Source organism: Muscardinus avellanarius, assembly GCF_963383645.1.
Source record: "Muscardinus avellanarius genome assembly, chromosome: 3".
NCBI classification, from domain to species: domain Eukaryota; kingdom Metazoa; phylum Chordata; class Mammalia; order Rodentia; family Gliridae; genus Muscardinus; species Muscardinus avellanarius.
Window position 1 is genome coordinate 12,118,288 of NC_137788.1, and position 20,280 is coordinate 12,138,567.

The following is a 20,280-nucleotide window of genomic DNA, read 5'->3' on the forward strand; positions in this document are numbered from 1 at the left end:
GGTTCGGCACCAAATGATAAGTAAAATAAAAAATTAAATGCGAGTAAAATAAAAATAATGTGCGTACGGCGGAGTGTGAAAAACACGAGAGAGGTCCGGTACACATGGCATGTAAAGTTTTAATGGCACGGCTCTCCCGGGGATCAGGGCGAGGCACCGTGGGGCCCGCGCGCCTGTCCGAAGCTAGAGGACGTGGGCTCTCCTTTTAAAGGCATGCATCTCGCGAGATGGGGGTTTTACTCGTGGGAACGCCCAATTCTCGCGGGGGTTTCAGCCCCTCCCTTGCCCTGCAGAGGTCATGTGACACAAAGTCACATGAGTGCAGGACCCAACTTAACACAAATAAAGTATAAAATAAGTCTAGGAATATAGCCCAGAGGTAGAAGGCCCCTGAGTTCCACCCCCAGTACCATAAAAATAAAATAAAATAAAATAAAATAAAACATGCCAGTTACAAAAGACATATATTGAATGATTCCGTGTGTGTGTTATGTGTGTATGTGTGTGTGTGTCTGGGAGTTTATACTCAGGAAAAGTCTACCTCCAAGCTACACTCCCAGACCTTTTAATAGTTTTATTTATTTATTTATTTATTTTTATTTTATTTATTTATTTATTTTTTTGTGGTACTGGGGGTGGAACCCAGAGGCTTTCTACCTCCGGGCTATACTCCCAGCCCTATTTTTTTATATTTTATTTTTGAAACAGGGTCTCACTAAGTTGCTGAGAGCCTCACTAAGTAGCTGAGGCTGGCTTCGAACCTGCGCGATCCTCCTGTCTCAGCCTCCAAAGCGCGGGGATTAAAAGTGTGCGCCACCACGCCCGGCTTATTTATTTATTTATTTATTTATTTATTTATTTATTTATTTATTATATTTTTGGTACTGGAGGCTAAACCCAAGAGTGTTCTATATCTGAGCTACATACACCCCCCAGCCCTACCCTATCTTACTTTGTGTGTGTGCGCACACATGCGGCATTGAAGATTGAACCCAGGGGCATTCTACCTCTGAGCAATACCCTCAGCCCTATTTTATTCTTTTGTGTGTGTGTGTGGTGCTGGGGATGGAACCCAGGGGCATTCTACCCTTCAAGCTACATGGCCAGCCCTACTTTTTATTCTTTATTTTGAAATAGGGTCTCACTGAGTTGCAAAGGCCTCACTAAGTAGCTGGGGCTGTCCTTGAAATTGGGTTGTAAAAGCAAGTTATAAACAAGCCAGGCTTGGTGGCGCACGCTTGTGATCCCCGCGCTTGGGAGGCTGAGACAGGAGGATCGCACAGGTTCGAAGCCAGCCTCAGCTACTTAGCGAGGCTCTCAGCAATTTAGTGAGACCCTGTTTCCAAATAAAATATAGAATAGGCCTGGGAGTATAACCCAGAGGTAGAAAGCTCCTGGGTTCTACCCCCATTCCACCAAAAAAAAAAAAAAAGTAGGAATGTTGCTAGACATGGTGGCACATGGTGGCACATGCTTCACATGCTTGTAATCACAGCACTTGGGAGAATGAAACAGGAAGATTGCAGGTTCATGGTACCCCCCCCACACACACACACACACAAAGGTTTGCTAAGGACTTCTAGGCAAAATCCTGTCTTTTTTTTTTTTTTTTTTAATTTGTTCTGGGAATTGAACCCAGAGGCATTCAGCCTTCAAGCTACACATCAGCTCAGTTTTGTTTGTTTGTTTGTTTGTTTGTTTGTTTGTTTTTCCAGTAAAACCCAGGGGCATTCTACCTCTGAGCTACATAACCAGCCTTTTTTTTTTTTTTTTTGTGGGTCTGGGGATGGAACCTAGGGGCATTTAGCCTCCGAGCTACACCCCCTGCCCTGTTTTTTTTTTTTTTTTTTAAGATTTAAAGAAGTTTATTAAAAAGATAGAAATACAGAAAATAGTTACTTACAGCCCCATGCCAAAATGGCATGAGGGGGGAGGGTGGCCCGGGCCAACTCACCACTGCCCCCCTGCCCTGTTTTTATTTTTTATTTTTTTGAAACAGGGCCTCACTAAGTAGCTGAGGCTGTCCGCGAACCATGATCCTCTGGTCTCAGCCTCCTGAATGCTGGGATTACAAGCGTGCGCCACCATGCCCAGCTCCCAGCCTTATTTTTTATTCTTTATTTTGAAACTGGGTCTCACTGAGTTGCACAGGGCTCCATTAAGTAGCTGAGGCTGTCTGCAAAGAGCAATCCTCCCATCTCAGCCTCCCAAATGCTGGGATTACAAGTGTGAGTCATCACACCCAGTTTCCTGGGAACTTTTGAGCCTCCTGTCTCCACCTCCCAAGTACTGGGATTACGAATTTGGGCCACCACACCCAGCCCGGGCTGTCACAAGATGGTTTAGGGTGGTGCGGTAATCTTCCAGGCCCCGACCTTTACCATTTTATCAGTAGGTGTCCAGTTGTTTAAACAGTTCCGACACAGCCAATGAAGCCAGAGGAGACAGCCTCTTGAGGAGTGCCCCAGAAGATGTCTCTTGAGCCTGAGTTCTTTTGCTTGGTCAAGGGACACCTCCCAAGAGAGTCACCAATTCCCAAGATAATGAGTTGTCTTGTTGATTTCTAAGAAACATTTCAGTCTGACAGACCTTGCCAGCTGGGCATGGTGGCACATACCTGTAATCCCAGTACTTGGCGAGGAACTCCATAAAGTCAAGGCCAGGCTGGCACTGCGGCACATGCTTGTAATCCCAGCACTTGGGAGGCTGAGACAGGAGGATGGCAGGTTCGAAGTCAGCCTCAGCAATTTAGCAATGCCCTCTCCAACTTAGTGAGACCGTTTCCAAATAAGAAATCAAATGGGGCTTGGAGTATCTCTGGGTTCAGTCCCCAGTACAAAAAAAAAGTCAAGGCCGGCCTTAGGAATTTAGCCAGGCCCTTAGTAAGACTCTATATCAAAATAAAAAGTAAGGGTTGGGCGTGGTGGTGCACATTTGTAATCCCAGCATTTGGGAGGAGGAGAATGGAGGATCGCGGTTGGTGGACAGCCTCAGCTAATTAGTGAGGTCCTTTACAACTCAGTGAGACCCTGTTTCAAAAAAAAAAAAAAAAAAGACTAAAAAAATAGGACTGGGGGTTTAGTTCGGAGATAGAATGCCTCTGGGTTCCATCCCTGATAATAATAATAATAATAGTAATAATGCCGGGTGTGGTGGCGCATGCTTGTAATCCCAGCATTTAGGAGGCTGAGACTGGAGGATTGTGATTCGAGGACAGCCTCAGCTACATAGCAAGGCCCTTCACAACTAATGAGACCCTGTTTCAAAAATAAAAAGACTAAAAAATAGGGCTGGGGGTGTAGCTCTGAGGTACAATGCCCTTGGGTTCCACCCCCAGTACCTAAAAAAAAAAAAGAAAGAAAGAAAGAAAGAAAGAAAGAAAGAAAGAAAGAAAGAAGAGAAAAGAAAATAGGGCTACGGGTGTAGCTCAGAGGTTCAATCTCCAATATCAATCAATCAATAAATAAAAAGCAAAATATGGCTGGGGGTATAGTGGGGTATATCTCAGAGGTAGAATGGCCTTGGCTTCATTCCTCAGAATCAAAACAACAATAAAACAAAACAACAACAAAAATACAATTAACAGGCCTTATTACAAGTTTCCATATTAAAGCGACATTTTTCTTGTTCTCCTTTTATGTCTCCTTGCGTGTGTGTGTGTGTGTGTGAGTGTGTGTGTGTGTGTGTGTGTGTTATTAGGGATTGAACCCAGGGGCTTTCTACCTCCGAGCTACACCCCCAGCCCTATTTTTCATTCTTTATTTTGAAGCAGGCTCTCCCTACATTGATTTGCAGAGGGCCTCACTAAGCAGCTGAGACTATCTGCGAACCGCGATCCTCCGGTCTCAGCCTCCCAAATGCTGGGATTACAAGTGTGCACCATCAGGCCCGGCTTATTTTTTATTTATTATTATTATTATTATTATTATTATTATTATTGTGTGTGTGTGTGTGTGTGTGTGTGTGTGTGTGTGTGTGTGGTACTGGGGATGAAACCCGGAGGTCTTCTACCTCCGGGCTACATCCCCAGATCTATTTTATATTTTATTTGGAAATAGGATCTCACTACGATGCTGAGAGCCTGAGTTCCTGAGGCTGGCTTTAAACCTGGGTTCCTCCTGTTTCAGCCTCCGAATTGCTGAGATTATAGACGTGTGCCTCCTCCACACCTGGCTGGATTTGCATTTTAATCACGTGTAGCGCCAGCACCTAGCTAAGCACCTGGTATGCCAGCGCTTGATAAATGCCCGCTGGATGAATAAATGAGAATTGAGTCCTCCACAGAGTTCAGCTATAAAGTCAATCTTATAGCGAAGTTTTCTCTCCAGCATCCCTCCTCTCTTCTTCCCTTTCTCCAACGCCCTCCAAATGCCTGCTTCCCTCTACAAGTACCGTCTCCCCGGCCCGGCCCCGCCTCCAGGCCCCGCCTCCAGGCCCCGCCTTCAGGTCCGGCCCCGCCTCCAGGCCATGCCTCCAGGCCCCGCCTCCAGGCCCCGCCCCCAGGCCCCGCCTTCAGGTCCGGCCCCGCCTCCAGGCCATGCCTCCAGGCCATGCCTCCAGGCCCCGCCCCCAGGCCCCTCCTCCAGTCCCGGTCCCGCCTCCAGGCCACGCCTCCGGGCCCGGCCCCACCTCCAGACCACGCCTTCAGGCCCGGTCACGCCTCCCAGGCCCGGCCGCCCCACCCCCGTAGTGTCGCAAAGGCGGAGACAGCGAGGCGGGCTTTACGGCAGTCGCGTTGCGGCGGGGCGGAGCGTCGGGAGGCCGGCGCGCTTGGCGGCAGCGGTGGGAGGCAGGCCGGCAGGCAGACGGACTCGCAGGCGGGTGGCGGCGGCGGCGCTCGCTAGTGAGGGCGGGAGGGAGTGAGTCACTGAGCGTGTGTGAGGGAGGGAAGGAGCGAGCGAGCAGCCGGCGCCGGCCGTCCGCAGCACCAGCCAGGCCCCGCCGCCGCCGCCGTCCGCCGCCCCGCGCCCAGACCGGGCCGAGCCGAGCTGGGTCGGGCCGGGCCATGCTGCTCACCGTGTACTGTGTGCGGAGGGACCTCTCCGAGGTGACCTTTTCCCTCCAGGTCGACGCCGACTTCGAGCTGCACAACTTCCGCGCGCTGTGCGAGCTGGAGTCGGGCATCCCCGCGGCCGAGAGCCAGGTGAGCCGGGCAGCCCGGGGCCGCCCCGCGCTAGCCTCCCGCCTCGGGGCCTCGCGCCCTGCCCTGCTGCCGGGAGAGCTCTGGGGGTGGGGAGCAGGCATGGCCGTGCCCAGCTCGCCCCCGCAGCCGGGAGGAAGCCGGGATGCCTAGTTACAGCCTCACATCGCGGCCGTGGGGTGGGGTGGGGTGGGTGCCGGGGAGCGAGCGGAGGACCTGGCCGCAGACGCACCCACTGCAGCGTGAGGGGCACGTGGACTGCCGGGCAGCCCTCCCCACCTTCTGGCTCTTTGACACCTACTTTCCTACTAATCCCGAGTTCGGGGTGTCTCCCTGAACCCAAGCTGCAGCTCTGGCCTGCAGCTCGGGGCTCGTACCTACTCCCTCTCCAACCAGAAATACCAGTTTGGATCACGGGTAGACAGACTTCCATCTGGATTTCTGAACAGGATTCCTGCCTAAATATACGCAGTTTACGTTTAAATGTACAGATTTGCATTTCAGGTGAGGGTAAAAGTTTGGAGACTCGCTCAACCTCGTTTTGAGATCTTTGGAAATATCTCCCCACATGCGTTTCTATCTAAATGATTAATTTTTAAGTAATCGGTTCAGCCCAAGCTGTTTGCTTCGTTCCGTTCTTCGCTGGTAGTAAGTCAGAATACCTCCTTTCAGGTCGCTGCACAGTTTGGGTCAATTCAAAGCTCAGTGCTTTCTTTAAAAGGCTATTAGCTTGAAAATGGCCTGGTAGCTTCTCAGTGGGACACGGTGGTTTCATTTCCCTACCGTCTTTGCTGGGAAGAGTTCGGCTTTCACACTTTTTTTTTTTTTACTGAGGATGAACTAAAGGGCATTCTCTTTCTGAGCTATCCTCACACCCACTTTTTAAAAATTCTTTTATTTTGTGATACTGGGGGTTGAACCCAGGGGCAGTCTACCTCTGAGGTACACCCTCAGCCTTTTTGTTTTGAAACAGGGTCCCCCCATGTTGCTGAGTCTTCTTGCTGTCCTAGAACCTGTGATTCTCCTGCCTCAGTCCCCCAAATTCTGGGATGACAGGCATGCCCCACCACACCCAGCTATTTTTTTTTAAAACAGGATCTCTTGCTGCTAACGCCCGCCTTAACCCACCCAGCCTCAGCCCTGCTTATTACATACAGGCATGTGCCCCTGTATGCCCAAATGTGTGTGTGTGTGTGTGTGTGTGTGTGTGTGTGTGTGTGTGTGTGTGAGAGAGAGAGAGAGAGAGAGAGAGAGAGAGAGATATACTGAGGACTGAACCCAGAGGGACATTCTACCTCCATGTTACACCCCCGGCTATACATACGTGCACACACACACACTCCACCCCTCAAAAAACAAAAACAACCAAAAAAACATGGTCTCCGCTAATTGCTAAGGGCCTCACTAAGTTGCTGGGGCTGGTCTCAAATCAGTGATCCTCCTGTCTCAGTCTCCCAGGTACTGGGATTACAAGCATGCACCACTATGCCCAGCTTCCTTTTACATTTTAAATGAGCAGAGTAATTTATTCTCACAGCAGCCCCTGGACTTTATCTGAGTGACTGGATCCTGGATCAACTCTCTCTCTCTCTCTTTTTTTTTTTTTTTTTTTTTTTTTTTGGCATACTGGTGATAGAATCCAGGGGCATTCTACCTCCAAGCCAAACCCCAGCCTATATTTTATTCTTTTTTTTTTTTTTTTTTTTTGGTGGTACTGGGGGTGGAACCCAGGGGCTTTCTACCCCTGGGCTATACTCCCAGACCTATTTTTTATATTTTATTTGAAAACAGGGTCTCACTAAGTTGCTGAGAGCCTCACTAAGTAGCTGAGGCTGGCTTCGAACCTGCGCGATCCTCCTGTCTCAGTCTCCCAAGCGCCGGGATTACAAGTGTGCGCCACCACGCCCCGCATTATTCTTTATTTTGAAACAGAGTCTCATTAAATTGTAGAGGACCTCGCTAAGTAGCTGAGGCTGTCCTCAAATCGTAATCCTCCTGTCTCAGCCTCCCAAATGCAGGGATTACAAGTGTACGCCACCATGCCCGGCTCAACTCCAAATTCTTTACACTATAACACTTAGATTCTGACTCAATAATGTAGGCCTTTGAGGACAAAGTCTAAACATTAGGTAAGTTATAAAAGTCTTCCACAGCCCCAGAATGTAAATATCATTTCCTATTGTAGTTATGAAATAGTTCCCAAAACTTGCCCAACAACAGCTTGTTCTGCCCTGTCTTAAGGTAAACAAATGTGTCAATATTTTGTTCAGAAGTTTGATTCTTTACACAATGTGAACTTTAGAACCTTGGCACAAACCTGTTCAGAAAGAATGTATTTCAGGGCATGAGGTGTCGCTCAAACGCACAGTCTTGCAAGAGCTACAAAGAAATTGGCAAAAGGGTATCCTTCCTCCAACTTCTATAAAAAGTTATCCACAAAAACTCAGAAACCACGAGCTGGGTGTGGTAGCGTGCACTTGTAATCCCAGAACTTGGGGAGGGTGAGACAGGAGGATCCCAGTTCTCAGCCAGTTTCAGCAACTTAGTGAGACCCTGTTTTATTATTTATTATTTATTTATTTATTTGGTGGTACTGGGGTTCCTGAAAGCCCTTCTACCTCCGGGCTACACTCCCAGACCCATTTTATATTTTTATTTGGAAACAGGATCTCTTAGGCCAGCAAGGCTGGCTTCGAACCTGTGCAATCCTCCTGTGTCCACCTCCCAAACGTGTGTGTGGGGGGGTATTACAAGCATACGCCACCGCGCCCGGCTGAGACCCTGTTTTAAAATAAAAACACAAAAATCAGGCTGAGGGTGTGCCTTGGAGGTGGGATGTTCCTGGGTTCAATTCCTAGCACCACACATACACGAGAAAGAGAAGAAAAAAAAAAAGATTAGAAAATAAGGCTGAAGCTGGGCGTGATGGCGCACGCTTGTGATCCCCACGCTTGGGAGGCTGAGACAGGAGGATTGCACAGGTTCCAAGCCAGCCTCAGCTGCTTAGTGAGGCTCTCAGCAACTTAGTGAGACTCTGTTTCCAAATAAAAAATATATATAAAATAAAAAGGTCTGGGAGTGTAGCCCAGAGGTGGAAAGGCTCTGGGTTCCACCCCCAGTACCACCAAAAAATAAGGCTGAGGGTGTAGCTTGGAGGTGGAATACCCCTGGGTTCAGTCCCCAGTACAAAAAAAAACCCCAACAACTTAGGAACCATTACTGCCAATGGATTGCTCATGTGGAGAACTAGGACAGGACAGTTTAAGTTTTGTGGGGTTTTTTTGTTTTGTTTTTCAACATAAAAAAATTATTGGGTATGGTGGGACATGCCTGTCATCCCAGGCATTCGACCTCCAAGCTACACCCCCAACCCTATTTTTTATTCTTTATTTGAAAACAGGGTCTCACTAAGTTGCAGAGGGCCTCACTAAGTAGCTGAGACTGGCCATGAACTTGTGATCCTCAGTGAAATAAGTAATACACAAAAAGGCAAATATTGCTGGGCATGGTGGCACAGGCCTGTCATCCCAGTTCTTGGGAGGCTGAGACAGGAGGATCATATGTTTATTTATTTTTTTATTTTTTGGTGGTACTGGGGTTTCTGGAAGCCCTTCTACCTCCGGGCTACACTCCCAGACCTATTTTTTTATATTTTTTTTAAATTTGGAAACAGGGTCTCTTAAGCCAGTGAGGCTGGCTTCGAACCTGCGCGATCCTCCTGTCTCAGCCTCCCAAGCACGGGGATTACAAGCGCGAGCCACCTCCCCCGGCGGATCATATGTTTAAGAGGAGCCTCAGTACTTTAGCAAGACCATAAACCTACTGAGACCCTGTTTCAAAAGAAAATATTAAAAAGGGCTGGTGATGTAGCTTGGAGGTAGAATGCCCCTGTGTTCAAGTGTGTGTGTGTGTGTGTGTGTGTTTATGTTTACACCTACACCTATAATCCCAGTACTTGGGATACTGAGATGGGGGATCCCAGGTTTGAGGACAGCCTCAGTAAGTAGTGAGAACACTCATCAACCTAGCAAGATCTTGCTTCAAAATAAAAATAAAATAGGGCTAAGGAGGGTATACTAGCTGAATACTCTAAATCCTTCCTTGTTCCTTATGTCAGTGGTTTTGGCATTTACCTTCTTTCCCAAGCTAAATTAGCATAGAGAATCCTGGACTCAGCTAGTGTTAAGCCTGTGTTAGGTAGCTGTAAACAGTGGCCTGTTTTTCAAGTTTGTTCTGCTGGCTCCATTGTAACCTGACAACTTGGTATCTATTTTAAGATGTCTGGTGGTCGGTTTTCTTTCACTGGCTTACCCATCAGGCAGGAACAGGATCCGCCCTAGACACTTGAGTCATTTCCTTTCATCAAATCATAAAAGTAAACAGTTTTTCCCCAGAAATGGTTGCCTTCACTTACTTGAATCCCCCCTACACACACACACCACACACACACACACACACACACACACACACACACACACACACACACACACACTCTCTTCATTCACCTCCCAGGGCACTCCTAGCCCTCAGAGTTCCTCATCTGTTTGGCCTGGATTTACCTTCTCCACTCTCCTTCCTTCTGGCTCCCACTTCTGGCTCCATTTCTCATTCTTTTTTTTTTTTTTTTTTCCGTCCAGGATTTGGGATTAAACCTAGGGGCATCCACCTCTGAGGCTAGCCACAAACCCATGATCCTCCTGTCTCTTACAAGCATGTGCCATCAGCCTCGTTTTGTTCTTTTTTGAAACAGGATGTCACTAAGTTGGGGAGGGCCTCACAAAGTTGCTGAGGCTGGCCACTAACCTGTGCTCTTACTGTCTCAGCCTCTGATGTACTGGGATCACAAGCCCGCACCACCATGCCTGGCTTTTTGTTTTAATATTCTGGGCTCTTCTTTCCTATCAGTATTTGTTCAGATCAGTTCACCAAATAGTGGTTTTTTTTGTTTGTTTGTTTTTTGTGGTACTGGGGGTGGAACTCGGGCTTTTCTACCTCCAGGCTATACTCCCAGACCTATTTTATATTTTATTTGGAAACAGGGTCTCACTAAGTTGCTGAGAGCCTCGCTAAATAGCTGAGGCTGGCTTCAAACCTGTGCGATCCTCCTGTCTCAGCCTCCCAAGCACAGGGATTACAAGCGTGGGCCACCACGCCCAGCCCACCAAATAGTTTTATTCATGTATCTCAGTGAATTATTTCAGAAAGTGCTCCTTATTATGTATATAATATGTTGCTTTTTTGCACAGTACTGGGGCTGAAACCCAGGGGCATTCAACTTCCAAGTGATACCCTCAGCCCTAGTTTTTATTCTTTATTTGGAAAACAGGGTTTCACTGAATTGCAAAGGGCCTCACTAAGTAGCTGAGCCTGCCCACAAACCATGTTTTTCTGTCTCAGCCTCCCAGAAAAATGTTTCATGCACTGTATGTAATAACACTATTGTACAACATGCATCCGTGATACATGTGTGTATGTAATAGACTATGTACATCAAATCACAGAATAGCCAGGCATGGTAGTGCATGCGTGTCATCCCCGTACTGAGGAGTCTGAGGAGGACTGCAGTTTCTTGAACAGCTTCAGATACTTGTGAGGCCTTATTTCCAAACAAATAGTAAAAAATAGGGCTGGGGGTATAGCTCAGAGGTAAAATGCCCCTGGGTTCCATCTTCAGTAACACACACACACACACACACACACACACACACACACAACACTAGAACTTGAAGGATGAACTAAAATGAAAATGAAAAATCTAGTATTTTTATTTTATTACTATACTCTTTTTTTTGTGGGGGGGCTACTGGAGATTGAACCCAGAGTCATTCTGAGCTGAGCTGTATCCCCAGCCTTTTTTGCTGAACTGGGGGTTGAATCCAGGGGCATTCTACCTCTGAGCTACACCCCCAGCCCTATTTATTTTTTCATTCTTTTTATTTTATTTATTTATTTATCTATTGTGGTGCTAGGGCTGGAACCCAGGGAGATTCTACCTCCAAGCTACACCCCTGCCCTATTTTTTATTAACTTTGAAACGGGGTCTCACTGAGTTGCAAAGGGCTCCACCAAGTAGCTGAGGCTGTCTGCGAACTGCAGTCCTCTTGTTTTAGTCTCCCAAATGCTGGGATTATGAGTTTGCACCACCACAACCAGCTTATTTTTTATTTTTGTCTCACTAGTTTGCTTAGAGACTGTTGCTGAGGCTGGCCCTGAACCTGAAATTATCTTGTCTCAACCTTAAGTACTGGGATTACAGGTGTACACTTTTTTTTTTTTTTTTTTTTGGTACTGGGGTTCCTGGAAACCCTTCTACCTCCGGGCTACACCCCCAGACCTATTTTATACTTTTTTAAGATTTGGAAACAGGGTCTCTTAAGCCAGTGCGGCTGGCTTCAAATCTGCGCGATCCTCCTGTCTCTGCCTCCCAAGCACAGGGATTACAAGCGTGCGCCACCACGCCCGGCTTACAGGTGTATACTTCTATACCAGCTTTTTCTTATATTTTTTTCTTTTTTTTTTTTTTGTTGGGGGGGTGTACTGGGATGGAACCCACAGGCTTTCTATCTCTAAGCTACATCCCCAGCCCTATTTTTTTATTTTGAAACAGGCTCTCACTGAGTTGCAAAGGGCCTCACGAAGTAGCTGAGGCTATCTGCAAACCAGGATCCTCCTGTCTTAGCCTCCGGAATGCTGGGATTACTAGCGTGTGCCACCACACCCGGCTTTTGTGGGAGGGGGTACTAGGGTTTGAACCCAGGGGCATTCTACCTCTGAGCTACACCTCCAGTCCTATTTTTGAAATTTCTGTCCTGACACAGGATATCGCTAGGTTCATGAGAGTCTCCCTACTTGCTGAGGATGACCTCAAACCTGTGATCCTCTCATCTTAGCCTCCAAAGTACTCGGATTATAGGCAAGTGCCACCACGCCTGGCTTCTTACACTCTTGAGGAATTGTGTTGCGTGTCTGTCCCACATTGAAGACCATTGGTTTAGAATTCAGTTTTTCATATCAGCATCAGTTGTGCTTGAGCATACGCTGGGAAAGGTGTTAATTTTTAACAGCTCTAGTCTGATTATAGTACTTACAATGCAATGATAACAAATTCAGAATAGAAACCATCTCTACTTCTACATGTGATTAAAGCTGGGCATGTTCCCTCTCAATACAAGTGTGGGCTCGGAAGCCCATCAGGTCTCTGATGTTTTGATGCTGACCTGGCTGGGTGAACTTCAAACAATTACCAGAACTTAGCTTCACTTTAAATTAATGTCTTGATATTTTTGAAACATCATTATAATTTACCTCTGTAGGTGGCATGTGGTAAAAACATGTACAGAATGGAAGCACCCTCAAAGGCATATTTAAATGCCAAATAATAGCCGTGGCCATATGATCCTGGAAATGCTGCTCTGTGCACAGCGTGATTTGCGGTTCGCAAAGCGCTGTTGAAACCAGTGGAAACTGAAAATTTCTATTCTAGCTTGTTATGGCATGTTTGTTTTCTCAGGTTCTTTTTTTTTTTTTCTGGCAGATAGTTTTTATTATAGAAAAGTTGTGACACAGAAAAGGATAAAGAACACTGCCACCTATTACCTCCATGCAGATGTAATTGTAGTTTTTTTGTGGGGGCAGGGTATTGGGGATGGGACCCAGAGGCATTCTACTTTTGAGCTACATTCCCAGTCTCTATTTTGAAATGGCCTAAGTTGCAGAGTGCCTCGCTAAGTTGCTGAGGCTGGCCTTGAACATGGGATCCTCCTGTCTCAACCTACCAAGTACTGAGATTACAAGCGTGTGCCACCACGCCAGGCTTGTTGCTGGACATTGGAATCAGGGAAAATCAAAAGCGGTTATTAATAACCTTGCTACAGACATCCATATGCTTAAGACTTTGTCCTGGGCTTCTGTTTTCTCAGGATAAATTCTTGGATACTTAATTGCCAGGTCAAAGGTGCAAACTTTTTGAAAGACTTTAGTAACTGTTGCCAGATTGCCTCCAGAAGGGTTGTAGAAAGTCAAGCTGGCTATGATCTGCTACTAAATGTAGGTAACTTGTCATAGAGGACACATAACGGCAGCATTGTTATGAAGCCTTTTGGATATGATTACTTGGGTTCTGTGGCCAGTTTGTTTTTAATGTTTAAAAATGTTAAATTGGGCGTGGAAGGTTTAGGGACAACCTTAGCAAGAACTTAGCAACCTAGTGAGACCCTTTTTCAAAATAAAGTAATAATTGGGCTCTGGGGTATATATAGCTCGGAGGTAGACTTCCCCTGAGTTCAATCCCTAGTACAACACACACACACACACACACACACACACACACACACACACACACACACCCCACATAGTATTGTTAAGACTTGTGTTGATTGAGGGCTCTCATTCGGATACCAGGAACATTGGACCTCGTGCTTAAAGGTTCTGGCGTTGTATTAATTGGTCTGCTAAATGTTGATCAGGGTTAGAATGCAGTCTCTAGGGTGCTTCCAGGAGTGAGGACCAGCGTTGTGCCAGTTCTGCACGTTTAAACTTGGAGCTGTGCTGTGTAAGTGCAGTGTAGTTTTTTCTTTTTTTTTTCTTTTTCTTTTCTTTTCTTTTTTTTTTTTTTTTGTTACTGGGGGTTAAATCCAGAGGCATTCTACCTCCAAGCTACACCCACAGCCCAGTTTTCATTTATTACTGGGAACAGGGTCTTACCAAGTGGCTGCGAGCCTTGCTAAACAGCCCAGGCTGTCTGTGAACTTTCGATCCTCCCGTCTCATCCTCCTAAGTACGGGGAGTACAAGCAAGCTCTACCGCGCCCAGCAACTACTGGACTTTACATTTTATTGTTAAATCATGCCGCCCCGTGTGTGTGTGTGTGTGTGTGTGTGTGTGTGTGTGTGTGGTATTGGGGGATGGAACCCAGGGGCATTCTACCTTTGAGCTATACCACCAGCCCTGTTTTTCTATTCTTTATTTTGAAACAGCGTCTCACTGAGTTGCAGAGGGCCTCACTAAGTAGTAGTAGCTGAACAGTGATAGAGTGATGTGTGGCCTCTGTCACTGGGAGTCTGGAGAGCCAGGAGCTGGCTGGCAGCGTTCCTCTTTCTCTCTTTTCCATTATTCAGTGCTGGGTATCAACTGTAACCCATGACCTTGGCGTGCTAGGCAGGTGCTTTACCACCGAGCCGCACCTGCCCCCATGTTTCTCCGTGTTAGTGCAAGGGCAGTGTTTTGCTCTTCCTGGTGGATTTAGGTCCTTCATAGTGATGGGTGGCTCAGTAGCCCTTTTAAAATCATCCTGTGCTTGGGAGGCAGAGACAGGAGGGTCACACAGGTTCAAAGCCAGCCTCACTGGCTGGCTTAAGAGACCCTGTTTCCAAATAAAAATATATATTAAAAAAAAAATAGTTCTGGGAGTGTATCCTGGAGGTAGAAGGGTTTCCAGGAACTCCAGTACCACCAAAAAATAAATAAAATAAAATCATCCTGCTAGCCAAGCGTAGTGGCACACGCTTGTAATCCCCGTGCTTCGAAGGCTGAGACAGGAGGATCGCGCAAGTTCGAAGCCAGCCTCAGCTACTTGGTGAGGCTCTCAGCAACTTAGTGAGACCCTGTTTCCAAATAAAATATAAAATAGGTCCGGGAATATAGCCCGGGGGTAGAAAAGCCCCTAGGTTCCACTCCCAGGACCACACACTCACTAATAATAATATAATAATCACCCAGCTAATTTACTAGGTCGCTTTGGGGTACCATATACTCTTTGTATATGGTACTAGAATTTTGGCTTTTTTTTTTTTTTCTTTCTTTGGTACTGGGGATTGAACCCAGAGGGAACCTACCTCTCTCTGAGCTTTGAGCTCTGCTTTATTTTTTGTCTCACTGAGTTGTTGAGAGTCTCACTAAGTTGCTGAGATTGTCCCACACTTGCTGTCCTCCTGTCCCCGTTTCCCAGGTACTGGGCTTCCAGTCCTGCGCCATCACACCCGGCCTGAGTTCGGGCTGTAATGTCAAGCTGATGTGCTTCTGGTCCTCAGGTTTTTTGTTTGCTTGTTTTGTTCTTGCGGGACTGGGGATGGAACCCAGGGGCATTCTACCTCCGAACAACACCCCCAGCCCATTTTTTATTCTTTATTTTGAAACAGGGTCTCACTGAGTTTCAAAGGGCCTCACTAAGTAGCTGAGGCTGTCCGCAAACCAGGATCCTCCTGTCTCAGCCTCCCAAATGCTTATAAAATATTACAAGTGTGCGCCACCACAACCGGATAGCCTCAGGGTTTTTCTGTTTTGTTTTTTTGTTTTGTTTTTTTGGTCCTGGGGCTGGAACCCAGGGGCATTCTTACCTCAGAGCTACATCCCCTGCCCTGTTTTTTATTCTTTATTTTGAAATAGGGTCTCATTAAGTAGCTGAAGCTGTCTCAGCCTCCCAAATGCTGGGATTACAAGCATGTGCCACCACACCCGGCCTAGCCTCAGTTTTATTTAATTAATTATTTATTTATTTATTTTTGGTGGTCTGGGGCTGGAACCCAGGGGCTTTTGACCTCCAAGCTACACCCCCCTGCCCTTTTTTAATTCTTTGTTTTGAAACAGGGCATCACTGAGTTACAGAGGCCTCACTAAGTAGCTGAGGCTGTCCGCGAACCGCGATTCTCCCATCCTCCGGTCTCAGCCTCCTGAATGCTGGGATTACAAGCGTGCGCCACCACGCCCGGCCTAGCTTCAGTTTTAATAGTGATATTGCCTCTGTATCTGTTTCCTGGCCCATAAGACGGGACAAATAATGTTTCCTTCATAAAACGTGAGGCCCAGTAAAAGAACATGAAGGTTAAGTGGGAGAAAGAAGCCAGCCTGGTGCTGGCTCAGTACATGGTCAGTCAGTGGGGACTGGCTGCTGTTTTAATTTGGCCTTCCATGCAATATGTCCAGCCCAGAAATAGGATGGCCAGACAGGATGGGCACAGACATTACCTCCTGTGGCTGATCTTCCCAGGCAGAAACAAAGGAGACAGCAGCCGTTACCATGCCACACAGCCTGCGCTCTGCCGTGCAGGAATGCTTTTATAGTTTCCAACATCTTAGGTCTAGCAAAATTGCAAGGTGATATGTCTTTTTGTTTATTAAACAAGGATATTGGGGGCCAGGGTGTGGCTCAGTGGTAGAGTGATTGCCCAGGAGACTTGAGGCCCTGGGTTGGATTTCCAGCAGCATCCCCCAAAATGATCATCATAAATAAGGTTGAGCAGCTTAATGTAAACATTTAAAATTTCCTGTAACTTTTATAAACATTTTTTTTTTTAGGCAATACTGGAGATGGAACCTGGAACCCAGGGGCATTTTACCTCCCGAGCTACACCCCCAGCCCGATTTTTTATCATTTATTTATTTATTTATTTATTTATTTATTTATTTGGTGATACTAGGGGTGGATCCCAGTGGCTTTTCTACCTCCGGCCTATACTCCATATCTATTTTATACTTTATTTGGAAACAGAGTCTAAGTTGCTGAGAACCTCACTAAGCAGCTGGGGCTGGCTTTGAACCTGTGCCATACACCTGTCTCAGCCTCCCAAGAGTTGGGATTACAAGCGTGTGCCACCACGCCCGGCTTACTCTTTATTTTTGAAACAGGGTCTCACTGAGTTGCAGAGGGCCTCCCTGAGTAGCTGAGGCTGTTGTGAACCCCAATCTTCCATCTGTATATATTGATGTTGCAGTGCTGGGAATGGGACCCAGGGCCATAGACGTGCTAAGCAAGCACTCTGAGCTACTTCCTGAGCTCCCAGGATCCTTCTGTTTGATTCCCTGCTGTAAATAAATAGTTTGTCTTATGAGTACAGTTAGAATGTCTGCTCAAGGAGATGGATTGTGCATCTCTGCGTATACTAATAGTTGAGTGTCTGAGTGTGGGAGGTTAACAAACAGCTCACAGACTATGGCGACCTCATTACAGCAGCTTCACAGGGTTAATGGCATCCATACCAGCCCACCCGGCGGCATTGCTCTCGGTATGCCTGTTCTCACTGCCTCCCTCGACCTGTGACACTTGTTCCTTCTGACTTATCTTACCTTTCCAGGCATTTCCACAAATTGTAATACTGACTGCAGTAGTATAATATTGCAAAAAAGTCTTGTTGGTTTTAATGTACTTTGATTTTATTTTATTTTTTGAGGTGCTGGGGATTGAACCCAGGGGCATTTTACCTCTGAGCTACACCTCAGCCCTGTATTTTATTTCGAAACAAGATCTCACTAAATTGCGGAGGGCCTCACTAAGTAGCTGAGACTGGCCACAAACCTGTCATTGCCCTATCTCCTTCCTATCTTAGCCCCCCAAGTACTGGGATTACACGCATGTGCCACTACACCTAGCTTGATGTACTTTTACATAAAATATTTGCTTAAATAAAAATTTATGGCCAGGCGTAGTGGCGCACGCTTGTAATTCCAGTGCTTGAGAGGCTGAGACAGGAGGATGGCACAGGTTCAAAGCCAGCCTCAACTACTTAGTGAGGCTCTCAGCAACTTAGTGAGACCCTGTTTCTAATAAAATATAAAATTAGGTCAGAGAGTGTAGTGTAGAGGTAGAAAGCCCCTGGGTTCCATCCTCAGTAGCCCCCCCACACACACACACACAGAATGTATGACTGGGCTGGTACAGTGACAGTTGAATTTTGTTGAGATGCCTTAACTCTACAGGTTGAAGATGAGAAGTTATAATTTTTTTAGTCATGTATTTTATTTGTGAAGTATAATTGGTCTTGGACATTCTGCACATCAGCCCTTTGCTCATCCCCAGAAGTATTCAATTTTAGAGGGATAGCTTGTTTGCTTATTTCAGCACAAATTCTAAGAGCAGATAGACCACTTTTTCCGGTTTGGATGCTGTATTTTCAGTGATGACTGTCCTTCCCTAGCTGCTAACTTGACAGATGGGATGTGAGGCCCAGCCGAGTGGCCCGCCTCTCTGTGAGGCCAGGGCGGTACTCACGTTCCTCGGTTTGCATGTGGCCCAGCGTAAAGTGAACCCCAAAGCCTGCGTTTGTTCTGAATGCCTTTTTGGAGTATATAATAACTCAGGGCAGGTTTTATGTTCCTTTCTTTTTTTGGTACTAGGGATTGTGCCAAGGGGCCCTCTATTCCCAAACTTTACTCCCAGTCCTTTTTATATTTATTTATTTTGCAGTACTTGGGATGGAACCCCAGGGGCATTCTACCTCCAAGCTACACCCCTGGCCCTATTTTTATTCTTTATTTGGAAACAGGGTCTCACTGAGTTGCAGAGGGCCTCACTAAGTACCTGAAGCTGTCTGCAAACCACATCCACCTGTCTCACCTCCCAAATGCTGGGATTACAAGCGTGCGCCACCACGCCCAGGTCACCCTTTTTTTTTTTTATTTTTTATTTTGAAACAGGGTCTTTCTAAGTTGCTGAGACTGGCCTAGAATTTGTGATCCTCTTATCTCAGCCTCCCAAGTACTGGGATTACCAGCATGTACCACCACGCCTGTTTTTATGTCTCTTTTTATGGTAAAATTAGGATATACTTTTGTGTTCCATGCTTTTCATAACTTTTTTGTGCTCAGATTTTATTTATTTACTTTTTTTTTTTTTTTTTTAAACTGGGGATCAAACCCAGATCCTCGAGCCTGCCAGGCAAGTGTTCTACTATTGAGCTGATCCCTAGCCCTTAATTTTATTTTGAGACAGGGTTCCATTGTGTTGCCCAGGCTGACCTCAAACTTGTATTCCTCTAGGTTCAGCCTCAGCCTCCTCAGTAGCTGGGTCCATAGGCATATACCATTGAATCTGGATGGGGTTTTTTCCCCCCTTTTTGAGGAAGGGTCTCAGTAAGTTGCTGAGGCTGGTCTCAAACCTGCAGTCCTCTTGTCGCAGCCTCCCATCCATTGGGGTTACAGGCACGTGCCACCATACCTGGCGCCTTCAATATTTGATTAGACATTATTAAAATTCAGTTGGACATGACGGTGCACACTTGTAATCCTAATACTTGAGAGGCTGAGACAGGAGGGTTGTAGATTTGAAGCCAGTGTCAGCAACTTAGCCAGACTATTTCAAAATAAAAAATAGCCTGGCATGATGGTGCAAGCTTGTCATCTCAGTGTTAGAGAGGCTGAGACAGGAGGATCATACAGGTTTGAAGCCATCCTTAGCTACTTAGTGAGGCTCTCAGCAACTTAATGAGACCCTATTTCCAAATAAAGTATAAAATAGGTATGGAGTATAGCCCGGAGGTAGAAAAGCCCCTGGGTACTACTCTCAGTACTGCCAAAAAAAAAAAAAAAAAATAGACTGGGCTTGGTGGCACATGCTTGTAATCCCAGCATTTAGGAGGCTGAGACAGGAGGATTGCAGTTCGTGGACAGCCTCAGCTACTTAGGGAGACCGTTTGCAACTCAGACCCTGTTTCAAAATAAAGAATAAAAAACAGGGCTGGGGGTGCAGCTCGGAGGTAGAATGCCCCTGGGTTCCATCTCCAGTACTGCAAAAAATAAAAAATAGAGTAGAGCTGGGGGTGTAGCTCAGAGGTCAATCTTCAATACCACCAACACACACACACACACACACACACACACACACACACACACACACAGTGCTAAGACTTTTGGGATGGTAAAGAGGAAGAAGAATAAAGGGAGGGTGGTATTTGGGAACTTTTTAAATCTGCCACTGTACAAGCTTGCTTAAAGGTATATACATTATTTTTTTTATTTCTTTTTTTTTTTTGTGGTACTGGAGGTTGAATCTAGGTCTACCTCTAGTCCCCCCCCCCTTTGCATTATTGAGGATGGAAGCCAGGAGCATTCTACCTCTGAGCTACACCACAGCCTTCCCACCCCTATTTCTTTTTACGGGTCTGGTGATGGAAGCCAGGGGTATTCAACCCCCAAGCCATACCCTTTGCCCTATTTTTTGTTCTTTAATTTGAAACAGGGTCTAAGTTGTGGAGGACCTCACTAAGTAGTTGAGGCTGGCCCCAAAACTCGGTCCTCCGGTCTCAGGCTCCCAAATGCTGGGATTATAAGTGTACGCCACCATGCCCGGCTATTCTTTATTTTGAAACAGGTTCTCACTGAGCTGCAAAGGGCCTCACTAAATAGTAATTGAAGCTGTTCACGAACTGTGA

The 20,280-nt window shown here is 46.4% G+C and overlaps 1 protein-coding gene across 1 annotated transcript in view; it reads left to right on the forward strand.

The window, feature by feature from the left end:
* Positions 1 to 5,005: 5,005 nt before the first annotated feature.
* Positions 5,006 to 20,280, forward strand: part of DDI2 (DNA damage inducible 1 homolog 2) — a gene marked incomplete at both ends in the record, with an annotated part of 42,777 nt that continues 27,502 nt past the window's right edge. The window contains one exon of the mRNA XM_080691322.1: positions 5,006 to 5,143. Within this exon, the coding sequence (XP_080547448.1) occupies positions 5,006 to 5,143 (138 nt within the window). The remainder of the gene's footprint in view (positions 5,144 to 20,280) is intronic.